The sequence below is a fragment of the Sciurus vulgaris genome (genome assembly GCF_902686455.1).
Source record: "Sciurus vulgaris genome assembly, chromosome: 18".
Taxonomy (NCBI): domain Eukaryota; kingdom Metazoa; phylum Chordata; class Mammalia; order Rodentia; family Sciuridae; genus Sciurus; species Sciurus vulgaris.
In genome coordinates, this window is record NC_136479.1 from 11,945,460 (window position 1) to 11,965,467 (window position 20,008).

At 55.0% G+C, this 20,008-nt stretch overlaps 1 protein-coding gene across 1 annotated transcript in view; it reads right to left on the minus strand.

Moving 5' to 3' along the window:
- Window positions 1-20,008, minus strand: part of MYH11 (myosin heavy chain 11) — a 91,827-nt gene that overhangs the window by 19,189 nt on the left and 52,630 nt on the right. Inside the window, exons 11-23 of the mRNA XM_079120602.1 lie at window positions 15,282-15,377; window positions 12,840-12,958; window positions 11,415-11,567; window positions 10,388-10,561; window positions 9,315-9,488; window positions 7,728-7,842; window positions 5,742-5,935; window positions 4,445-4,566; window positions 4,292-4,361; window positions 4,009-4,169; window positions 2,658-2,766; window positions 1,078-1,209; window positions 779-985 (exon numbers count right to left, since the gene is read on the minus strand). Coding sequence (XP_078976728.1) covers window positions 779-985; window positions 1,078-1,209; window positions 2,658-2,766; window positions 4,009-4,169; window positions 4,292-4,361; window positions 4,445-4,566; window positions 5,742-5,935; window positions 7,728-7,842; window positions 9,315-9,488; window positions 10,388-10,561; window positions 11,415-11,567; window positions 12,840-12,958; window positions 15,282-15,377 — 1,826 coding nt within the window. The remainder of the gene's footprint in view (window positions 1-778; window positions 986-1,077; window positions 1,210-2,657; window positions 2,767-4,008; window positions 4,170-4,291; window positions 4,362-4,444; window positions 4,567-5,741; window positions 5,936-7,727; window positions 7,843-9,314; window positions 9,489-10,387; window positions 10,562-11,414; window positions 11,568-12,839; window positions 12,959-15,281; window positions 15,378-20,008) is intronic.

Below are 20,008 nucleotides of genomic sequence, written 5' to 3' on the forward strand. Positions count from 1 at the left end.
GCAGACCGGGACAATCATGTCCAGCACCCCTCAGCCTCCTGAGGAGGTTGAAGGCTTGGCCAAGCCCCTTCCTCTATGGGCCTCGGTCTCCTCATCTGTAACACGGGACAGCGGGGGCCACGGTGGTTGAGGAGCACGTCCACAGATTCTTGTATGCTTATTCCCTCGAGATGCAGGAAGGTTCCCCTCCCCTCAAGTATGACTTGCTTCTAACTGGAAATCCAGGAGGAAGTGATGGAGACGAGCTATAAGAGGCATGTGGCTCCCCTCTGCCCTCTCGGATCACTGCCTCTGGGGGAAGCCAGTCACCATGTTATAAGGACACCTGGCAGCTGCTGAGGGTCCAGGCCCCCTGCTAACAGCCATGTGAATGGGCCTCCACCCAGTCAAGCTTTCAAATAACCATGGCCCTGGCTGACATCTTGACCGTGACCTCTTAGGACACCCTGCACCAGAACCATCCAGCTAAGCAGCTCCAAATTCCTGTGTGAGATTGGTATTTATCATGCCGAGAGGCTGTTTGGGCTGCTCTGTTACACAGCCACAGCTGGCCAATACAACTGCCCTTCACGCAGGGCCGCTTCAAAAGAAAGAGTGTGAGCACATAGAAGACAGGGCTGTAGGACAGAGTGGTCATTTAAGGGGACTTTGCCTGTGCCTGGGACAGGTGGCCTACCCTCTCCAAGCGTTAGCCTCTCTAGCTGTCCAGGTGTCACCAGGTGCTGGCAGTGGAGGAGGACGCTTTGCCGCCTCTGTGGACAGCCCTGCAGCACCTTACCAGCATCTGCTGGGCCATCTTCTTCCGCTCGGCCTGCAGCTGCTGGCCCCGGTCCTCCTCCTCCTCTAGGCGGGCCTCCATCTCATGCAGGATCTCCTCCAGCTCCTGCTTCTTGGCCGCCAGCCGGACCCGCATCTCCTCGGCCTCAGCGTACAGCTCCGTTTCCGCCTGCAGCTGCTCCTGCAGCAGGTTCTTCTCCTCGGCCAGCTGCGCGGGGTGGGCAGATGGCAGTGAGCTGAGCCCAAGCCCTGTGCTCAGTGGGCACAGCCTCGCACGCCGCCCAGCCTGCTCCCGCCCACCTGCGTGTGCTTCTGCTCCAGCTCCTTGAGCTCGCTCTCTGCCTTCTGCTGCCGCTCCTTGGTCTTCTGCAGCTCGTCCTCCTTGGCCTGCATCTCCTCCTCCTGCCGCGTCACCTGCAGTAGTGGCTTCACCTGCACACACGGATAGCCATCATTTGCTTTTGTGGCCAAATGCCTCCATTACTCCGCCTGCATCAGGTCTAAGCTATGGATACTTTCACCCCTAACACCCATCCAGGGGACACTGGACAGTGTCTGGAGACACTGTCGGTTGTCACACGGGTGAATGTTACTGAACATCACAGAAGGCACAGGACACCCCTCAACGTATTCTCAGTGGCCAGGTGGAGGGACCTTCCTCCTGCGGTGCTGGGGTGGAGTCATGTGCTGGGCAAGCCGTCCACACTGAGCACACCCAGCCCAAAGAAATGTCATGAGAGCAACAGAGAGAGTACAAAGGAGAGGAGAAGGTCTCCAGGTCCCTGCTGGAGATCCATCCCCAGAGAGAAGCCCTGCGGGGACTGGTGCTGTCCGGCCTCCTGCCTCCATGTGGAGGCCAGGCCACATTGCCTGTATTCCCTCCTGGGCTGCTTCCTGTGTTTCAGACACAGATTCGAGTGTGTCCTGCCTCGCTTTCTGTTCTGCTTTTATTCCTTGAGATCACGAGTTCTTTTCCAGCCCCGGCTGGTCATCATCCTTACGAGGTTATTTTTAGATGGCCACCGTTTTTAATAATTGAAAATGTTTCCAGCGAGGGGTGAGCTGGCCTGTGTGCCAAGGATTGGACACTGAAATGCTGCTGCTGTCAGTAAGGGCCCAGGAACAACCTTCGCTCCTGATTTTCTTTACTTCTGATGGTTTTCTTGTGAGGGTTTGTCAGAAGTTGGTCACTGGGGATGAATGTTTCCTGAAAGCAGCTTCTCCGGGGTTCTTCGTGGCTTGTTTTAAGCCCCTGCTGACGTACAGTATTTGCCTTTATCTCTTTGTTTCCGTGACTCTATTTATTGGTGGGTCCACAGTCGGCCGGACTGTTCCCAAGGCCAGGGGCCTGAGGCCTGTTCGCAGCTGCATCCCCGCCACCTAGCGTGTGCCTGGCGCACAGGGAAAGCAGGTCGCCTGCAGCTGGTATACTGCAGTGTGGTGCTGTTGAGCCAGCTGTGCCCAGAGCCTACGATCTACCCGCCTTGAGAAAAGAATCAACTGTGGATACGGGCAACTGTCCACTCTCCAGGTCCTTATGAGGATGTGAAGAGCCAATCCCCAAGGGTGGCCCTCCAGGGCACCATCGACCTCGCATCTGGATGAAACCAAGAACTGGAGACCAGCGCTGGGCTACAGAGGAAGGTGGGTGTGGCCACCGAGGACAGTGTGAGGGGTCCTGGAGGTGCCGGGCATGCCCTGGATCTGCATAAAGGTCGTGCGTCACCCGCAGGCCACCAGGGGAAAGGGAGAGGCCCTCTCGGGTGGAGAGCCACCAGCAGGTGGGGTGTGGTTCCAGCCCTCAGCTGCAGGCCCACATCCGGAGAGCCCAGTGGGGCCTGGGACCTGGGGCCCGAGAACCCGGCAGGCTGAGCACTCGCCTTGGTGAAGAGCCTCCACCACTGCCAGTTGCGCAGCTTGAGGTAGGCGGCGCAGTTCCTCTGGATCACCTTCATGGCTGTCAGCTGCTGCTGCCTCTTGGCGAAGGCCCTGGGGAGGGAAGCAGGGCCCTGAGGAGCCGCGGCCGGCCCCAAACACGAGTCCCAGCACCTGCGCGGGGGGGGGCCCCCATCCTCTCTAGCTCAGCTCTTCTGAGCATCGGCAGACTGTCCTGGCTTAGCCCCTGAAATAAGCCCAGAGCTTTTCTCGGGGGTCAAGGGAGACCCCAGGCTCCCACGATGCTCAGGACTCAGAGCTAGGCCCCAACACCCCCCAAACAAACCGGGGCTACAGCATCACTGCGGGGCCTCACTCCCTCAGTGGTGTCGCCGGCCGACACCCCTGCTCCCTCCCTGGCCGTGCTCTAGCCATCTTCTGCCCTGGCCACCTCGGCACTCTTCCTTTTAAGGGCTGCTGGGTGTAGAACCCACAGACCGGGAACGAGCCTGTTTCCTCTGCTTGGTCGCCATCTTGGATGTGCATGGGTTTTAAGAATAAAACTGCTGTTATTCTGCAGGTGGGAAGGCTGGCCACAGAGAATGTAGTTATTAAACTTGGCAAGTTAGGTCGGCTGCTAGACCACGAGCTCCCCAGGTCTGGCCTTAACCATCCTGGGTGCACTTGGAAGTGAATGAGCCTGAGCCAGTCAGGGCTCTGCAGAGGAGGTGAGGTCTACACCTGGGGACAATGCTCCCTCTGGACAGAGGCTCCACCAGCGCCTGCAGTCCTCCTGGGGGTGACTGTCATCGAGGACACCGAGCCTTCGCCTAGTCCCTGTGCTTACAGAACAGAGGGCATCGTGACCTCCAATCCCTGCGTTATGAATCCCACTTGGACAAGGGGACTGTTGGAACAGACAGATGTCATTCCAGGTCATCGCATCCTAACACTTCCAAAATGACAACCAGCCACTGTTCACAGCCTGTTTCATGAGTTATCTCATCAACTCCTCATGAAAAACTCCACGAGGCAGAATGAGTAGGTTCATTTTCCAGTGGAGAAACCTGAGGCTCAGAGAGGGAGTGTAACTTGCCCAAGGTTTATCAGAAAATAAGTGGGGGCTCTGATCAGAGCCCAGGTCTAAAACCCCAGGGAATTCGAACTTACTTCTCCCCTCCCTGCACCCAAAACTGCTACCCGTACTTAGGAGCATCTCTTCCCCTCAGCTAAAAGTTGCCATTCTTCCAGGGCAGATCTTAAAACAGAGGGCCTCCGAAAAATCAGGGAACCACGACGCTGCGGTTGGGTGCGATCTGGGTTTCGGGAGACCTTGGGTGCGGGAGGGGTCTTTACTTCCTGGCTAGGTAGCCGCGGCACATGGCCTGGAAGGCCATGATGACGTCTGTGATCTTCAAGTCACGCTCCTCCTCCAGGTGGGCCAGGACCCCGGTGCGGAAGAAGATCTTGCTCTGCCCGATCCTGTACAGGTTGGGGTCGAGCTCCAGGGCTTTGATCTGCGGGGAAGGAGAACTCCCGTTGGCGTCTGGGCCACGGGTCCCACCCCGAGCCGCAGGGGGCGGTGCCACCCCAGGCCGGGCGGGGCTGGGGCTCCTGGGGAGGGGCCAGGCCGGCTCACCATGAGGATGCAGGCCTGCTTGCCGTCCATGAAGCCTTTGGGAATGGCGTTGGCGGCCAGGATCTCGTAGCTGGAAACACAGGGCGGGCGTCACCTGGTGCCTCCCGCCGCGTTCCCCGCCCCGCCCCTCCCCCACCAGCGCAGCGGGCTCACCGCTGCCGGAACTCCTGGAAGACGATCCTGTTGGGGAAGCCCTGGCGGCAGATGCGGATGCCCTCCAGCACGCCGTTGCAACGCAGCTGCTCCAGCACCAGGAAGGCGTCCAGCTTGCCGGACTGTGAGGGCAGAGAGGGCGTGACCGCGGGCCAGGTGCAGGGAGCCACGGACCAGGGTGCGGCACAAGCTCGCAAGGCCCGGCCTCTGGGTCCTGTCCCTTCCTTTGGCCTGTGCGTCCCATGGGCTCCTTGTCCCCGGTGGTGCCAGCATCCTGGCTAGCCACTGGGGCTTCCTCCCACCTCCTCCCTCACTGCCTGTCCATCATCCACTCTCCAGCTCCTGCCCCCAAACTCGCCAGCCGCCACCATCCCTCCCACCACCCTCTCCCACTGGTCTTCCCCTTCCAGCCCTGCCTCCCCGCTCCGGTCCCTCGTTTGTTCTAGAACATAATCTGACCACAACCGACTTCTGTTTAAACTCCCTGTGGCTTCCTATGGACAGGAGACCAAGGTCTGGTCCCAGGGACCTCATGATCCAGGCTCTGCCGCCCACTCGCCTCCTCTCCCCAGTCCCTACCTCACACCATCACGTCGTGGGGAATGACCCGCTAACACTCTTGCCTCCCCTGACCCTTCCCGCCCCTAGCTCTTGCCTCTCTTGGGCCCCTGCCTAGGCTGCCCCTGCTCACCAAGTCGATGCCCTCCCGTCCTTAAGCTTCACATTCCCTGCGAAGCTTTCTCTGGGTCCTGAGCTGGCGTGGGAGCCCAGCTCCTGGGCACTCTCACGATTCACCATGGTGGCTATCAGCTGTGTCCCCTCCCCCGGGGCCTTCTACAACCTCAGACCCCTGACACCCAGGACCAGATGGTTCTGCTGCAGGGGCGCTGCAGGATGCTCCGCAGCCTCCTGGCCTCTACCCGCTACGCGACAGAGCAGACCCTCCCAGCTCTGCCACAAAAACATCTCCAGCACTGGGTCGCGAGCACCTGGCACCCACAGCAGACAGGTGGAGAGTTACTAGAGCAACGAGAGGGCGAGAGGCTTCGCCCCCGAGCGACCCCGAGCTGAATGGTCTGCCTCTCACTTGCCTGCTTTGCCTCCGGGAATGGGGATGGCCCCCGACCCAGGTAGCCTCCCACCCGTGGGCAACGGAGCCCCTGGGGTGGGCAGGGGCTGGGGGCACTCAGGCTTCTCCTGGCCCTCTGCCTTGGTGTGCCTTGGTGCCTCCCATGTCCCCGGACAATGTGCCTGGCGGGCAGCCAGGGCCCGGAGCCCCAGGAGGGGTCAGTCTCACCCTCTTCTCGTGGTTGGGGATGATGCAGCGCACAAAGTTGGGCGTGGTGTTGCGCAGCGTGGTCATCAGCTTGCCCAGCTGCTCCTTGTACAGCTGCCCCACGGTGCGGAACATGCCCTTCTTGGTCTTGGAGGCGCTGGGCAGCGAGCTCTCAGTCATCTTCGCCATTTGGTCCAGGCCCACGATGCGATCCACTATGGGGCACATGAAGGGTGGCATTAGCCTCCAGCCCTCCACGCCTGCCACGGGCCAGGGAAGCAGGCCCGGAGGGTGGAGGACACTCCTGGGAGAAGCCAGGTGCCCTCGGTGGGCCCAGTGCCCTCCTCTCCTGTCCAGCCTCCGCCCAGCAGTGGGAAGGGGAGGCACATGGGTGGTGGCATCCAAGTAGTGTCGATTCGGGAAACCCCAAGCCTGCCTGAGTGACAGAACAAATTTCCTCTGCTCTTATCAGAGACCTGGGTTGACCGTTCATGCCGCTCACTGAGGTAGCCTGGCCTGGCCACTCTGTGCCTTGGTTCTCCTCCTACGAGGCAGCCCGCAAGCCTCTACCTCCGGGGCAGGGTAAGCGGTGGGCTCGAGACTCAGTCCCTGCAGCCTCAGTCCTTCCTCCACCCACAGGCACTGACTGGGCACTGCCATGTGCTTGGCCTCAGGGACACACCATGGACACGCAGAGGCCTGCCCGCCAACCCTCATCCTCTGGCCGTCTAACCGAAGCAGTCAGCCAGTGGTCAGGTGAGTGTGGGACAGTCCAGGTGGTGAGGTGTGGCTGGGAAAACGAGGGGGAGACGGGCTCTTCCTTGGACGGGGTGGGGCTGTCTGGTGAAATGACACTTGAACAGGGACCCGAAAGCAGCGAGTGAGCGACCCCACAGATCGAGGGAGAGAACGGAGCAGGAGCACAGAAAACACAGGGAGGGACCTGGCCACGAGCGAGTTCCCAACGGAGCAGGTGCATCACCACCAGCACCGCCGTCATCAAGGCAGAGGCCCTTTGGGAATGGAGGGAGAGTCCACAGCCCACAGGTTCTGCCCATGCCAAGCCCGACCCTCTGGCCTTGGGCTATGCCACTTCTGCACTGTGGACTCGGGTGCCCCATGACAGTGACGCTCCACTTGCCTAACTCTCCTCTAGACGGGGCCTTGAGGGCAGGGCCTGGCCGGAATGGTCATGGGCCCAGGGTGAGGTTTACCTGGAGTGACATGCTGCTGCCCAGACCCAGGGCCTGGCACAGGGCCCGTGCTCAGTAAGTCTGGCACAGCTGGACCCTCCCTGGAGCCCATCCTATCCTCCCCCAAACAAAGCAAGCCAGTCCTGCAGTCCCAGGCCCACAGGCCCTGTGACAAGTGACATTGGTGTGATCCCAGGGCCAGGATCAAATCAGCAGAGTCCACCAGCCCTGGCAAACCACAGGCCCTCTACTCCCTGGCTCTCAGGAGGGACCAGAGCGGTTCCCAGGCCAGCAGCACCTCCGGGCCACTGGAGGGAAGAGCAGTCCCAGGCCCACCCAGGACTGCTGACAGCCCGGGGAGGGAGCACAGCAACCCGGGTTTTGACAAGATGATCCTGATGCACGGCCAAGTCTGACTTGGCCTAACTTAACCCTCCAGCTAATAAGGACACTGAAGGTTAATAAGGTCAAGTATCCACCAAAGATGGCGCAGCTTGTACGTGGCAGAGACAAGACCGAAGCCATGGCCTCTGACTTCAGCTGGGGGCAGCCTAACCTGCCTGCCTGGTCACCATTTCCTCCATCTGTTGCCTGAGCCCTGACCTCAGACCTGCCCCTGGGGTCCAGGTGTGGGGCTGAGGGGACTCGGGAGTCACCTTCAGGAAGGTAGACTGTTTCACTAGCATGACAACAGGGTCATCTCCCTGCCCCTCGCACGGGGCCTCCCCTCCTGGGGCAGGTGTGGGAGTTGGGGCAGCTGGAGGAGGTAGAGGACTCCAGCTTGAAGCAGCCTCCAGAGCCAGGAGGGTCTTACCGTCCTTCCACAGGTCAGCCACGAACTTGTCTGAGGAGGCGTTGAGGAGGGAAGTCACATTGTCATTCAGCGGGTCCATGTTCTTGGTCAGCCAGGCACTGGCGTTATAGTCCACCTGCCAAGGGCCACCCACGGGTCAGATTTCCTCTCTGCAGTCAGACACCAACAGCAGGACCCAGTCCTCCCAATCCCCTCCCAAATCTTCCAGGGTCAGAGAGGAAATGACGTTCGTGGCCGCCATGATAGGTCTCCACAGACACCGTGGAGGAGGCCCATGGACCAAGGGCCCTGTGCCCTGAGGGTCAGCAAGCAGTGGCCGCTGCAGGGAAGGCCTTTCCCTCCGTGCTTCTCCTGCAGCCCCTCCCCTGGTGGCCTCCTCTCCAGAGCCAGCACAGGGCTAAGGATGGGTCTAAGGTGGCAAAAGCTCTCCCGACACGCTCCAGTCCCCCTCACCCAGGAGAGCCTCCACGACAATCCTAGTTTTAAACTGAGTGTGGGTCCTCTTTCCCAATCTCTGGGGACCGTGACTGCTTTAACTTGGAGATTCTGGTCTCCAGGTACACAGAAACAACAAGCAGACATTTAAAGCTTTGGGGATTCCTCACTTGAACACCAAAGGTGCCCAAAGCCTTAATTTTATTACTGTGACGACGAAATGAAGGAAGCTGATGACACAGCTCTGGTGGGTTATTATGGGATGTGGGGTGATGGCTAGGCCTGATCTGAGAAGGGACTGGAAAAAACACATGAAGCCAGGAAAATAAAAGGATTTCTTCTACACATTTGAAGGAGCATATTCTCCCTTGAATATTGGGTAGGAGTGGGGGAACTTGGGTAAAGAACCTAGAGGGTAAACATCTTCAGCCTGGTGAGCCACACTATCCAGCTCTGTCCTTGTAGCATGAAAGTGACCATAGCCATTATGTAAGCAAATGAGTATGGCTGTGTTCCAATAAAACTTTATTTATAAACACAATCTATGGGCCAGATCTGGCCCTTGGGCTTGTAGTTTGTTACCTGCTGGTCCAGGGAGAGCACTGCCCATTCTTATGATGCAGTGGGGATACTGGGGGATTAATAAAATAGTTCTGCAAGCCAGACTAGGCTAGGAACCTTACACATCATCCAGGAAACTTGGGAGCCATAAGGCAAGGTCCTGTACACTAATAGCCAGGACACAGTGATGATGGAGAAGGAGGGAAGAAGTGGGGGGGGGGGGGGGGACTACCATGGACCTTGCAGATGGAGCAGGCTGGCAATGGCGGGCACATTGGTTAAACCCCAGAGTAGATGCAGTGTTCACCTCATGCCAGTTGATCCCTCTTTGGGGGTTTAACTCACAGCAGGCAGGATTTAGAGTCTCCAAGAAAGAACAGCCTGGACGTGGTGTTTGAACACGTGAGTGAGACACAGTCTAGCCCTACGGACGCCTGGACAAATCACACACAGGCCCTGGCTGAGTGTGTTCTGCTAAGTGTCTCTGGGGTCTCCAGCCAGCCCCAGGGCTCTGCCATTCCAAGTCATCCCTGGTCCGCGCATCCACCTGGGCTCCCCGGGACAGAGGCGGCCCTGGGCTGCGGCCAGTACCTTGCCAGCATAGTGGATGATGGAGAACTCTGTCTTGTCCTTGAGCTGCTTGGGCTTCTGGAACTTGGGGTGGTTGCCCTGCTCTGAGCACAGCTTCTCCACAAAAGACTTGTCCGTGGCCTTGGGGAACCAGCACTCCTCATCCAGCAGGGCCAGCACGCCTGGAGGGTTGTTCTGTGGAGGACAAGGGGGCAGGGGTCGCAGTGAGGCCGTCACCCCTGCTTCAGGCACACTGGGAGAGACCCCCCCCCCACACACACACACAATGCACAGGCCTCCCCCTGCTGTCACCACACTTGATACATAAGACAGATCTGTGTTCCTATGCCCCCCACCCGCTAAATTACCCCGGGGCCAGTGGGTGGTCCTGGGATGGACCGCAGGCACCTAGGAGGGAAGGCGCTTGCTGCTGCCCCTAGTGGACAACCTGGAGATTGCACAGTCCTTGCAAGAAAATCAAGGGCTTTCTTCACTAATCAATTCACCTAGGATTCCTGTCAGTCAAGCATCTCCTGGCTGAGACAGCTGAAACTAAGGCCTTGGGAGCATCGCCAAGTTTGCACGTGCCATTTGCCCTGCAGACTCGGTCTCAAAGCGTTTTCTGACTGCTCTGTCCACAGCAGGCCTTCCCAAATCCCTCTCCTCGGTGGCCCTGCCAGGAATTTTACTTGTCTGGTTTCACTATCTGTTCCTCCAAGGAGGGAAGGGCCCGAGTCTGTCTCAGTTACTGCCCCAGCCCCTGAAGAAGGGCCCAGCACATAGTAGGTGCTCAGTAAATGTTCATCAACCCGTGTTGTCTGCCTGCGAAGGTTCTAGGAGCATGGGGCACGGCAGGGGACAGGACGGACTCCCACCTTCAGGGAAGAGCGAGTGGGAGAGGTAAAGGGAAGGAAGGCGGGGAGCGAGAGCAGCGAGCGCGGGAGTCATTTTCTGAAAAGGAAAATACCTTTGGTAATCAAAGGTGGGCTAGCGGGAAGAGTGCTCGAGTTCAGACTCGGCCTAGGGGCTCGGAGAGGGGAAGCGGCGAGGGAGCGGGCGGGCCCCGAGCAGCCAAGCGCCACGCCCCGCCTCACCGGCCGCTCGATGAGCTCGATGCAGGGCTGCAGGTCCAGGCCGAAGTCGATGAAGTTCCACTCGATGCCCTCGCGCTGGTACTCCTCCTGCTCCAGGATGAACATGGTGTGGTTGAAGAGCTGCTGCAGCTTCTCGTTGGTGTAGTTGATGCACAGCTGCTCGAAGGAGTTCACCTGCGCGGGAGGGAGGGGCCTGAGCACCTGCCTAGGCCGGGGGCGGAGCCAGCCCCGCAGCCGCCACGCCCCTCCAGTGCCCAGAGAGGGCTGAGGCCTGACAGTCTGCCCGGAGGTCCTCCGGCCAGCAGGTGTGACACAGCCACTCGCCTGGCTTTAGGAAGCTTGTCTTTGCCATCGGGAGAAGGCGCTATGGGTGAACTAACCATGTAAGGCAAGTCCTCATCCCCATTTTACAGACGGGGAATCTGAGGCCCAGACACAGTAATTCTGCAGTAGGCATCTTCTGTAGCTCTGTCAGCCCAAATCCTTCTCTGAGAATGTTCCTCCAAACCATGGGAGTGGGCTCCAGGAACCACGTTTACACTACTAGAAATACTGCAAGACCTTGAAAACAGTGCTTGGCTTGGAGGTGACCATGGGGCCCACCTCAGGAGTCAGCGAGACTCAATGCCATGATTTTAGTTGGAACCGTTGAAAAACTGATGTGGTCTCTCTGCCAGGGTTGCTGGGAGACAGTCTGGAGCTGTGGCAGCCCTCTTGCCAGCCATAGGGGAGAGCCTACTTAGGAATGGGGTCAATACGGAGGAGGGCAGAGGGAGAGATGGCAGGAGATCACGCCCCGCCTACTGGACACAGCTGTACCTTTGGGCATCTTCCTTACACAAACCAAGACTTTCTTGGTTTCTTGGGCTTTCTGTCTCTTACATCTCAAGTTTCTAAACTTAACTAGGCAGCTTTCCACTCTCCAGTGGCTAAGTACATGCCTTTCTCCAAAATAATGATTTGTCCAAGGGACAGCCTCACCCCAGAGGACCAAGACCATGGCTGCCATGATCCCACAATGCTATACCTCAAAGATCTCGAAGCCAGCAATATCCAGGATGCCCAGGAAGGAAGCACCTTGCCGATGTGTCTTGTCCAGGGCTTTGTTCACACGGCTGAGTATCCAGCGGAAAAGGCGCTCATAGGTGGCCTTGGCCAGAGCCTCTATGGCAAAGTCAGCCTGCAGGGGAAGAAGAGAGCGTGGATATTCCCATGAGCTGTGTTTTCACGGGGGCAACATGCTGCAGGTTCAGATTTTTCTTCTCCCCATATTTTATTTATCTACTTATTTATTTTACCACTAAGTTACTTCCCTGACCTTTTTAATTTTAAGACTAGGTCTCACTAAGTTGCTGATGCTGGCCTTGAACTTGTGATCCTCCTGCCTCAGCCTCCTGAGCGGCTGGGATCACAGGTGTGCACCACCACATATGCCTCTCCCCTTACCTTTAATGGATCCTTTAAAAATAAACCAACAGACAAAAAGGGGAATATTATCATCTCTTTAACCAGCAGGAAAGCAGCAGGAAGTATAGTCAGACCCAAGGAATAATCCTGTGGGTCACGAAACGCCTCACCTCAGGGGAACCGTGGAGGCTGTTTGATCTTGGGATCATTAAAGGTAGTCAGCCTGCCACTTCCAAGGGTAAGTCTCTAAGGTCAGGCCTCATACCCACAACTAAGAGATCGACAAAAAGTCATGGCATAACCTCTTGGTTAGCACTGTGTCCTCAAAACCTGACATGGGGCCTCAAGTATTCTAGTATCGGATGGATGAGAAATAGAGAGAGGGGTGGACAGATGGATGGATGGATAGATGGGCAGCTGGGTGGGTGGACAGGTGGATGAATGGATGGATGGATGGATGGGTGGATGTTGGATAGGTAGGTGGGTAAAGGGATGCTGGATGTGTGGGTGGGTGGATAGGCAGCTGGGTGATGAATAGGTGGATGAATAGATGAATAAATCGATGGGCAGGTGGATGGATAGGTGATGGGTAGGAGGATATATGATGTAGGATAGGTGGGTAGATGCTGAGTGTGAGCGTGGGTAGATTAATGAAAGGGTGAGTGGGCAGGTTGATGGATAGTGCATGGTGGATGGATGGATGTTGGATGGATGGATTGGTAGATAGATGAATGGGTAGATGGGTTGATGGATGGAAGGGTGAATGGATTGATGGATAGGTGGGTGAACGGATGGGTTGGTAGATATACGGATGAATGGGGAGATGGGTTGATGGATGAATGAACGGGCTGATGGATGGATGGATGGGCTGATGGATGGATGGATGGGCTGATGGATGGGGCGGTGAATGGAGGGGTTGGTAGATAGGTGCATAGGCAGGTGGTGGGAGGGTATATAGGTGGATGTTGATGGATGGATGGAGGGCTGTCGGGTGGATGGACAGGCAGGTGGGAAACTGCAGGAATGCATGGCAGGAACATCTTACCTGTTCTTTGGTCTGGGCTTTCTGTACCACGTCCCGTCCCACTTTGATACGTGGGGTTAGGATGGCTCTGGTGAAATCTGTCACATTAATTCCCACAAGGTGGCAAACTTTCTGAGCAGCTGGATAAGAAAAGAAGCATCTTGAGCGTGTCACAAGAGAGGCGCACAAAGGAAGCAGCAGGGACGGCGTGGTCTGCGCTACACAGGCTGCTCTCGGGAAGCAGGGCTGGTGTGAGCGCGGTGCCAGTCCTGGATCACGCTCCTGGTGACCTTCCCCTTAGTGTTTTGCTAAGAGGCAAAAATGGCGTGGGCTGGAGCTACGGGGACCTGGGGTCAGACGGGTCCAAGCCCTGGCTCCCCTTACTTCTAAGTCACCTGACTTTGGACAAGACATCTAACCTCCTAGGGCCCTGCTTTCCCCAGCTGTGTAAACGGCCACCGCTGGGCATCCTGTGGGGTAAGGTGTGTAAAGCGCCCGACACATGGCAACTAGTCAGGAAACACGCGCTCCGTTGTTCTAGAAGATGTAACAGCACAATGCCAGAAGCAGTGGAGGTGTCCATTAGCACGAGAGGGGACAAACGCGCTGCACTGATCTCGTGAGGTGGAAGAGCAAACAGCAGTTAAAGGGAACAGTCTCTTTCCAGACCATGGTTCTTCAGTGGGAATGACTGTGTCCCTAGGGGACATTTGGCAATGTCCAGAGACATTTTTTGTTTGTCATGCTGGGGGGAGAGAAGTGATCTCAACAATGGCAAGTACTGAGTTAAAAATCTGTTTCCCAAACAATGTCAACAGGGTGACGTGACTGCCGTGATTGACGTCAGTCACAAACACTCGAAGAACAATGCTGAACAGGAGATCGGGAAGCTTCCCCCTCCATTCGCAAGGATTCTCTGTCGCTTCTCATTTTCCCACTGGGAGTGTAGATTCTGTTATCCTGTCACTTTTGGGAAGTGTAACAGCCAAGATAGGTCTAATGGGGGTGAGCCCTGGTGGGCTGGCAAAGACAACACAGCCCTGGCACCCCTGCCCAGGCCGCGGGTTCTGATGAGGGCACACACCCTTCTAGCTCAGCCGCCAACAAGCATGGTGGCCTGGTGTCTGGAAACACTCAGTATTGTGTAGGGTTATCAGATTTAGTGGGGAAAACACAATGGAATTCCCAGTTAAATGTGATTTCAGATAAAGAACACTTTTCAGTATCATTGGCATAATTACTTCTCAAACGCCACGTGGGACATTGCGATGGTTTACGTAAGTGGTGTCCCTCAAAAGCTCATGTGTGAGATGATGCAAGAAAGTCTAGAGGTGAAGTGACTGGGGTATGAGCGCTGTAACCTAGTCAGTGGATTGATCCACTTGAATGGATTAACTGGGTGGTAACTGTCGGCAGGCAGGGTGAGGTTGGAGGAGGTGGGTCATGGGCACATGCCTCTGGGATTTTTATTTTGTTCCTGGTGAGTGGAGCCCCCTGCTTGCTGTGTCTCGAGCTGCTTTCCTCCTCCATCCCTTGTGCCGTGATGTTCTGCCTCACCTCGGGCCCAGAGCTACAGTGTCAGCCGACCATGGACTGAACCTCTGAAACCATGAGCCAAAATAAACTTTTCCTCCTCTATATCGTTCTTGTCATGTACATTGGTCACAGTGACACAAAAACTGACTAAAATGGGCAAGCCGATGATAAGAAGTGTTTGCTGTTTACCTGAAATTCACACTTAACTTGGCCTCCTGTGTTTTACCTGGCGTGTCTCATTTCAGGGAAAGCGAAGAACTGTCTCTCTGATATGACCACATGTGCCGTAAGAGGGGTTAGTCTTTTCTGGTCTCCCACTGTGCCCAGTGCATACAGTGGGTGCTCAAGAAATATGTGTTTAACAAACAAATGAGAGGAGGGTTTTGGAAGAGATGAACCCTAAGAATTCATCGGATCTAAACCACGCTGATTTAGGAATTTTCCACCAAAGGGTTTTCAGCTGTGAGAAGTCTGATGAAAGAGAGCTCAGTGATAACAGCCTAGTCCAGGTAAACAGGTACCCTCACCCCGAGGTGCAGAGCCCTTATCCAAGGGGCACATGTTCTGAGACCCCCAGGGGATGCCTGAAACCACAGATGGTATCAAACCCTACACAGACTTCATTTTCTTCTATCCAGGCATATGACAAGGTTTGATTTATAAATCAGGCACATTGAGAAGTCAACAACCCTAACTAAGATAGAACAATCGTAACAATATATTGTGACAGAAGCTGTAGAAGCGTGGTCTTGGTCTCTCAGACCGTGGTCTTGTACCATTCTACATTTCTGGACCTCAGGTGATCACAGGGAGCTGAATCCACAGAAAATGAAACACGGCACAGGGGAAGACCAGGCCGCCAAGGGCAGAATGGGACCCTCCCTCCCATCCCCACAGCTTCCGTAACTGGGAAAAGGGGGTGAATACCTGTGTTATCTGGCATGGATGCCTGGTCTGTGTTCCTTTCCTTCTTGAAGACAATATTTCCAAGCTGTAAGACGGATGACACCACCTTCAATATGGCTGAGGTGAGGAAAGAAGATGTAGCATCAGTACTCAGGTGTGCCAGAACTAAGCATCAGTACTAAGATATCCCAGTACTAAGCATCAGTACTAAGGTGTGCCAGGTTTACAATCTCAGAGTCGCTGGGGACCAGAGCCTATCTATACCTTTCTTCTGGGGAGACTCATTCCTGAGCTCCTGTGTGGAGGAGAGAGTCACACCACCTGGTTCTTGTACACAGGAAGAGTACCTGGATGAGTGACTGAATGGCTCCAGATCATTGCTAAGACCCTCGTGCTACAATAGAATGCTACAGGGCAGGGACTAGCAAACTCCAGCCTGCGGCCCACACATGGCCCACTGGCTGCTATTGTTAATAAAGTTTTATTAGAACACAGTCACACTCATTCATTTGTGCAATATCTATAGCTGTGGCAGAGTTGAACAGTCGCAACAGGCGTCGTATGGTGCATCGAGGCTACATGGCCTTGATAGAAACTGTCTGTCGACCCCGCTGCAGGTCAATGAGAATAGTGATCTATAACTACAACAAAGCTGGCATGTCAAGACAAGAATGTCCAACAAAGGACGCCAGGTGCAAACAAGAACACCATACAAGTGCATTTATAGAAAGTTCAAGGACAGGCAAAACTAAGCCACATTGTTAGAGGTGGGGTAATGGCTAATCCTAACCACGGGAAGCTGCTGGAAGGGAGCTTTGGAGGGGCTTGTGTGGTGTCCAGCTTAAAAGAGTTGCAAGTTTGGCAGCTATATCCATCCAGTTCATGGAATTTCATTGAACAGTACATTTAGGACAGACATGATTTTCTAAATGTATTTCATATACTAATAAAAGTGTTTTTAAAAAACCTATGCTAAACATACTCCACTGGATGTAAAAGATGCTTAAATTAAGATGAAGAAGGTGGAAAAATTTTCCCACTTATTATCTAGTAGCTTCAGACAGACACACTGTGTTCCTGGAATACTCGGAACTCTTGGGACCCCATGCTCAGCCCACGTTACTGTGAAAATGGTTTCTGCGATGGAAATCTGTTCAGGACCATGAGTTTTTGTTAGGTGGGGGTGTGCCCTAAACATCTTAGTACTCCCAAGCTTAGTATTCCAGGATCCAGACACACATGGCGAGGGAAGGAAGAAGGCGTGACAGATAGATAAGATGCATGCAGGATGGAGAATGGAGTGATGTATGTATGTATGGATGGATGGATGGATGGATGGATGGAAGATGACAGATGGAAGATGAGTGGATGAAGAATGGACAGATGGGGGAGAATGGAATGATGGGTGGAATGATGGGTGGCAGATGGATGGACAGAGGATGGAAGATGAGTTGATGAAGAATGGATAGATGGAGAATGGAATGGATGAATGGTGGATGGACAGATGGAGGATGGATGGAAGATGATAGGTAGATGAATAGATGGAGACTGCAGTGATGGAAGGATAGAGGATGGAGGATGGAGGATGGAGGAAGGGTGATGGAGGATGGATAGGGAAAGGATGAACAGATGGATGGAGAATGGAGGATGGACGGATGGATGGAAGATGATGGATAGATGAAGGATGGATAGATGGATGGAGAATGGAAGATGGATGATAGATGAAGGATGGGTAGATGGAGAATGGAGTGATGGATGGATGATAATGAACGTTTGAAGGTTGAATGGAGGACAGATGGATGGGGCAGGATGGAGGGATGGGTGGAAGATGGATAACTGATTAAAGCAAATGCTTGTCTTAGCTGAACTTGGGAGTAAGTCACCAAGAGTTCTGGATTCTAAAAAGTTCCAGGAATGAAGTCTAGAGAGGCCAGCCTCCTCTGGTTCCTGAGGCCAAACCAAGGGTTACAAGGCCCTTGATAGCAACCATTCTCACACCACGGGAGCCAGGCCCAGCGCAGCGGGAGGAAGATCCAGCTGCTGGCCACTCCCCCGGCTGCCCCAGGCACTGCAGCCGAGACTCCATACATGAACAAAGCTGCTGTCGACTGGCTCTTTCCACAACCGCCTATGAAAGGGGCTTTGTCAACTCCCAAGGCCGTAGCCATGGTTCTTAAAGTGCCACTCTAAACCAGAACTTGCTGAAGTGGCTGCAGGGCCAGGAGAGCCGTCTGTCCCAGGGCTTCTTCCCCTCGGCATCACTGAAATTTGGGGCTAGAGCAGTCTTGGTTGTAGGCTGCTTCCTGGGCACCCTGGAAGGACGAGTGTACAGCACCCCTGGACTTTAACCACTAGATGACAGCAGGGCCCCCTTCCAGAGTGGGGATGAGCAAGGTGTCTCCAGAGATTGCCAAAAAGTCCCCTGGTGGGGGGAACTCACCCTTGGAGCAGAACTGGGCTAAATGGACAGAGGGGGCTGATGGGGACTGGGCAGGGGGCATATCCCCACCCAAAGGGGGCAGAGCCAGCGCTACTGTTGCCCCCGGGGGATAAGCCAGGTGTTGCCAGAACTGCTTTTTCCAAAGATGATACAAACCCATATTTTTACATAAAATCCCACATTTTAATATTGGAGACCAATTAAAATTAGTTTTGCAGGTTGCAGTGGCCAAATTCTCTCTCTCCTGTAGGCTCAGGAGCTGCCCATTTGCATTTTCTGACACAGTTAATGTGATCACAGAAGCGACAAAAGAGTGGCGAGCTAACCCAGGCCCCAGACATGAATGGAAAGAGCTCGCGGACAGGAATGGGGCCCCACCAGCAGGGAGGTGGCGGAGGCTGGCATCCAGACAGTCCTGGGTTCAAATCCCAGCTTCGCCTCACAGAGCCTCAGTTTCCCTGTCTGCAAAAGGGAGCATCGGTGGTAGCTACCACTTCATGGAGCTGACATGAAGGGAGGTGAGGCTGGCAAGGGGCCTGGCCCAGGGGCACTGGATAATGCCAGCCACCACTGAATGTGGATGCCTGGAACCTATGACAATGGCCTTATTTGAAAAAGAATCTCGGGGGCTGGAGTTGTGGCTCAGTGGTAGAGCACTTGCCTGCCATGTGCGAGGCCCTGGGTTCAATTCTCAGCACCACATATGAATAAATAATTTTTTAAAAAGAGCCATCGACAACTAAAAATATATATACATAATTTAAAAAAAAAGAAAAAGAATCTTTGCAAATTTAAAAAGGTAACCAATCTCAGGGCAAGATCAACTCAGATTACCTGGTTGGCCCTACATCCAGTGTCAAGCGTCTTTAGACAGAAGCGGGGACACAGAAGAAGCCACGTGAAGGGCCAGCAGCTACGAGCCAAGAACATTCAGGAGCACTGGCCGTGGCTGGGATTTGGAGAGGGGCGGGCGGATCCTCTTGCGGAATCCCAGGGGAACCAACCCTGCCCACAGCCTGGCCTCGGCCCTCTGGCTTCAGAACTATCGGAGAATACATGCCCATAGATCTAGCCACCAAGCTGGCAGAAACTGACCACAGGGGACCTGGGAAACCACACTCCTCATTACTGCTGGCAGGAGGCGTGTGCACAGTCAGGGGTAAACGGACGGGTGATCTGAGTCAGGTGATACTCTCCTCTTTCTTCCTGGTACTGGGGGTGGAACCCAGGAACACTTGACCACCGAGCCGCGTCTCTAGCCCTTTTTATTTTTTTTTAATTTTGAGACAGGGTCTTGCTAAACCGCTGAAGGTCTAAGGTGCCTGGGCTGGCTTTGAACTTGTGATCCTCCTGCCTCAGCCTCCTGAATGGCTGGGAGGACAGGCAAGCACCACCACACCCGGTGGAACTTTAAAAAAAAATCTTAATAATTAGGAATTTATTAAAATCAGTATAACTAGGGCACAAATTAGTGAGTTTATAGACGTTATTGTTTATGACAAAGCCCAGTGTGAACAGGGCCATAGAAATCAACCCTATCCATGAAAATAATACAGACGGAACCGACTGTATTATTTGCAGACAAAACAGGAAGTAGCATCATGTCAGACGGCTGAGGTTGGGCCACCAATCTCCACACCCTGGGGGGGTTCCATGCACAGATGCGGATGCTGACCACAGAGGCTCGGGTGCTGGCCCTGTTCTTAGCAGCTGTGTGACCTCTCTGGGCCTAGGACCATCACCAGGATTAAGTCAAGTGGTAATTAAGCGCCCGACCAACATCAGCTGCCCCCTGTCACCGCAGCTGTTCCAGTAGTACCCACGTTGCCTGGGACCTTTCCCTCACTGAGCTCGGAAAACGGGGGCTGGACTGCCAGCCTCTGAGGTCCCTTCTGGCTCCCTCTCTCTTGGGTTCTGGTGGCTCTGCAGTTACTCTCTGAGAAGAGAACTTGATGTGGCAGGGAATCCGTCACCTGCAGCCTCATGCTGCTCCTGCCAGGTGCCTGACTCCTCCCCGCCTCCTGGTCCTCCTCTGGCCGTGTGTGTGTGTGTGCATGCATGTTTGTGCACATGCGTGCACACGTGCAGTGCTGGGGATGGAACCCAGGATCGTGCACCTGCTCGGCAAGCGTCCCTCCCCCGCCTGGTGGCGGGAGGTTCAGGAGGAGCCCGAGGTCTCTCCTGGATGGTCAGCATGCCACGGGTCATTGCTTGTCATCATCTTGACCTTGCTCTGGGCACTGTCTGCTCCATTATTGACTTAACTTTCTTCTTTAAATTCACTTTGATTTCCTTACGCTTATTTTAT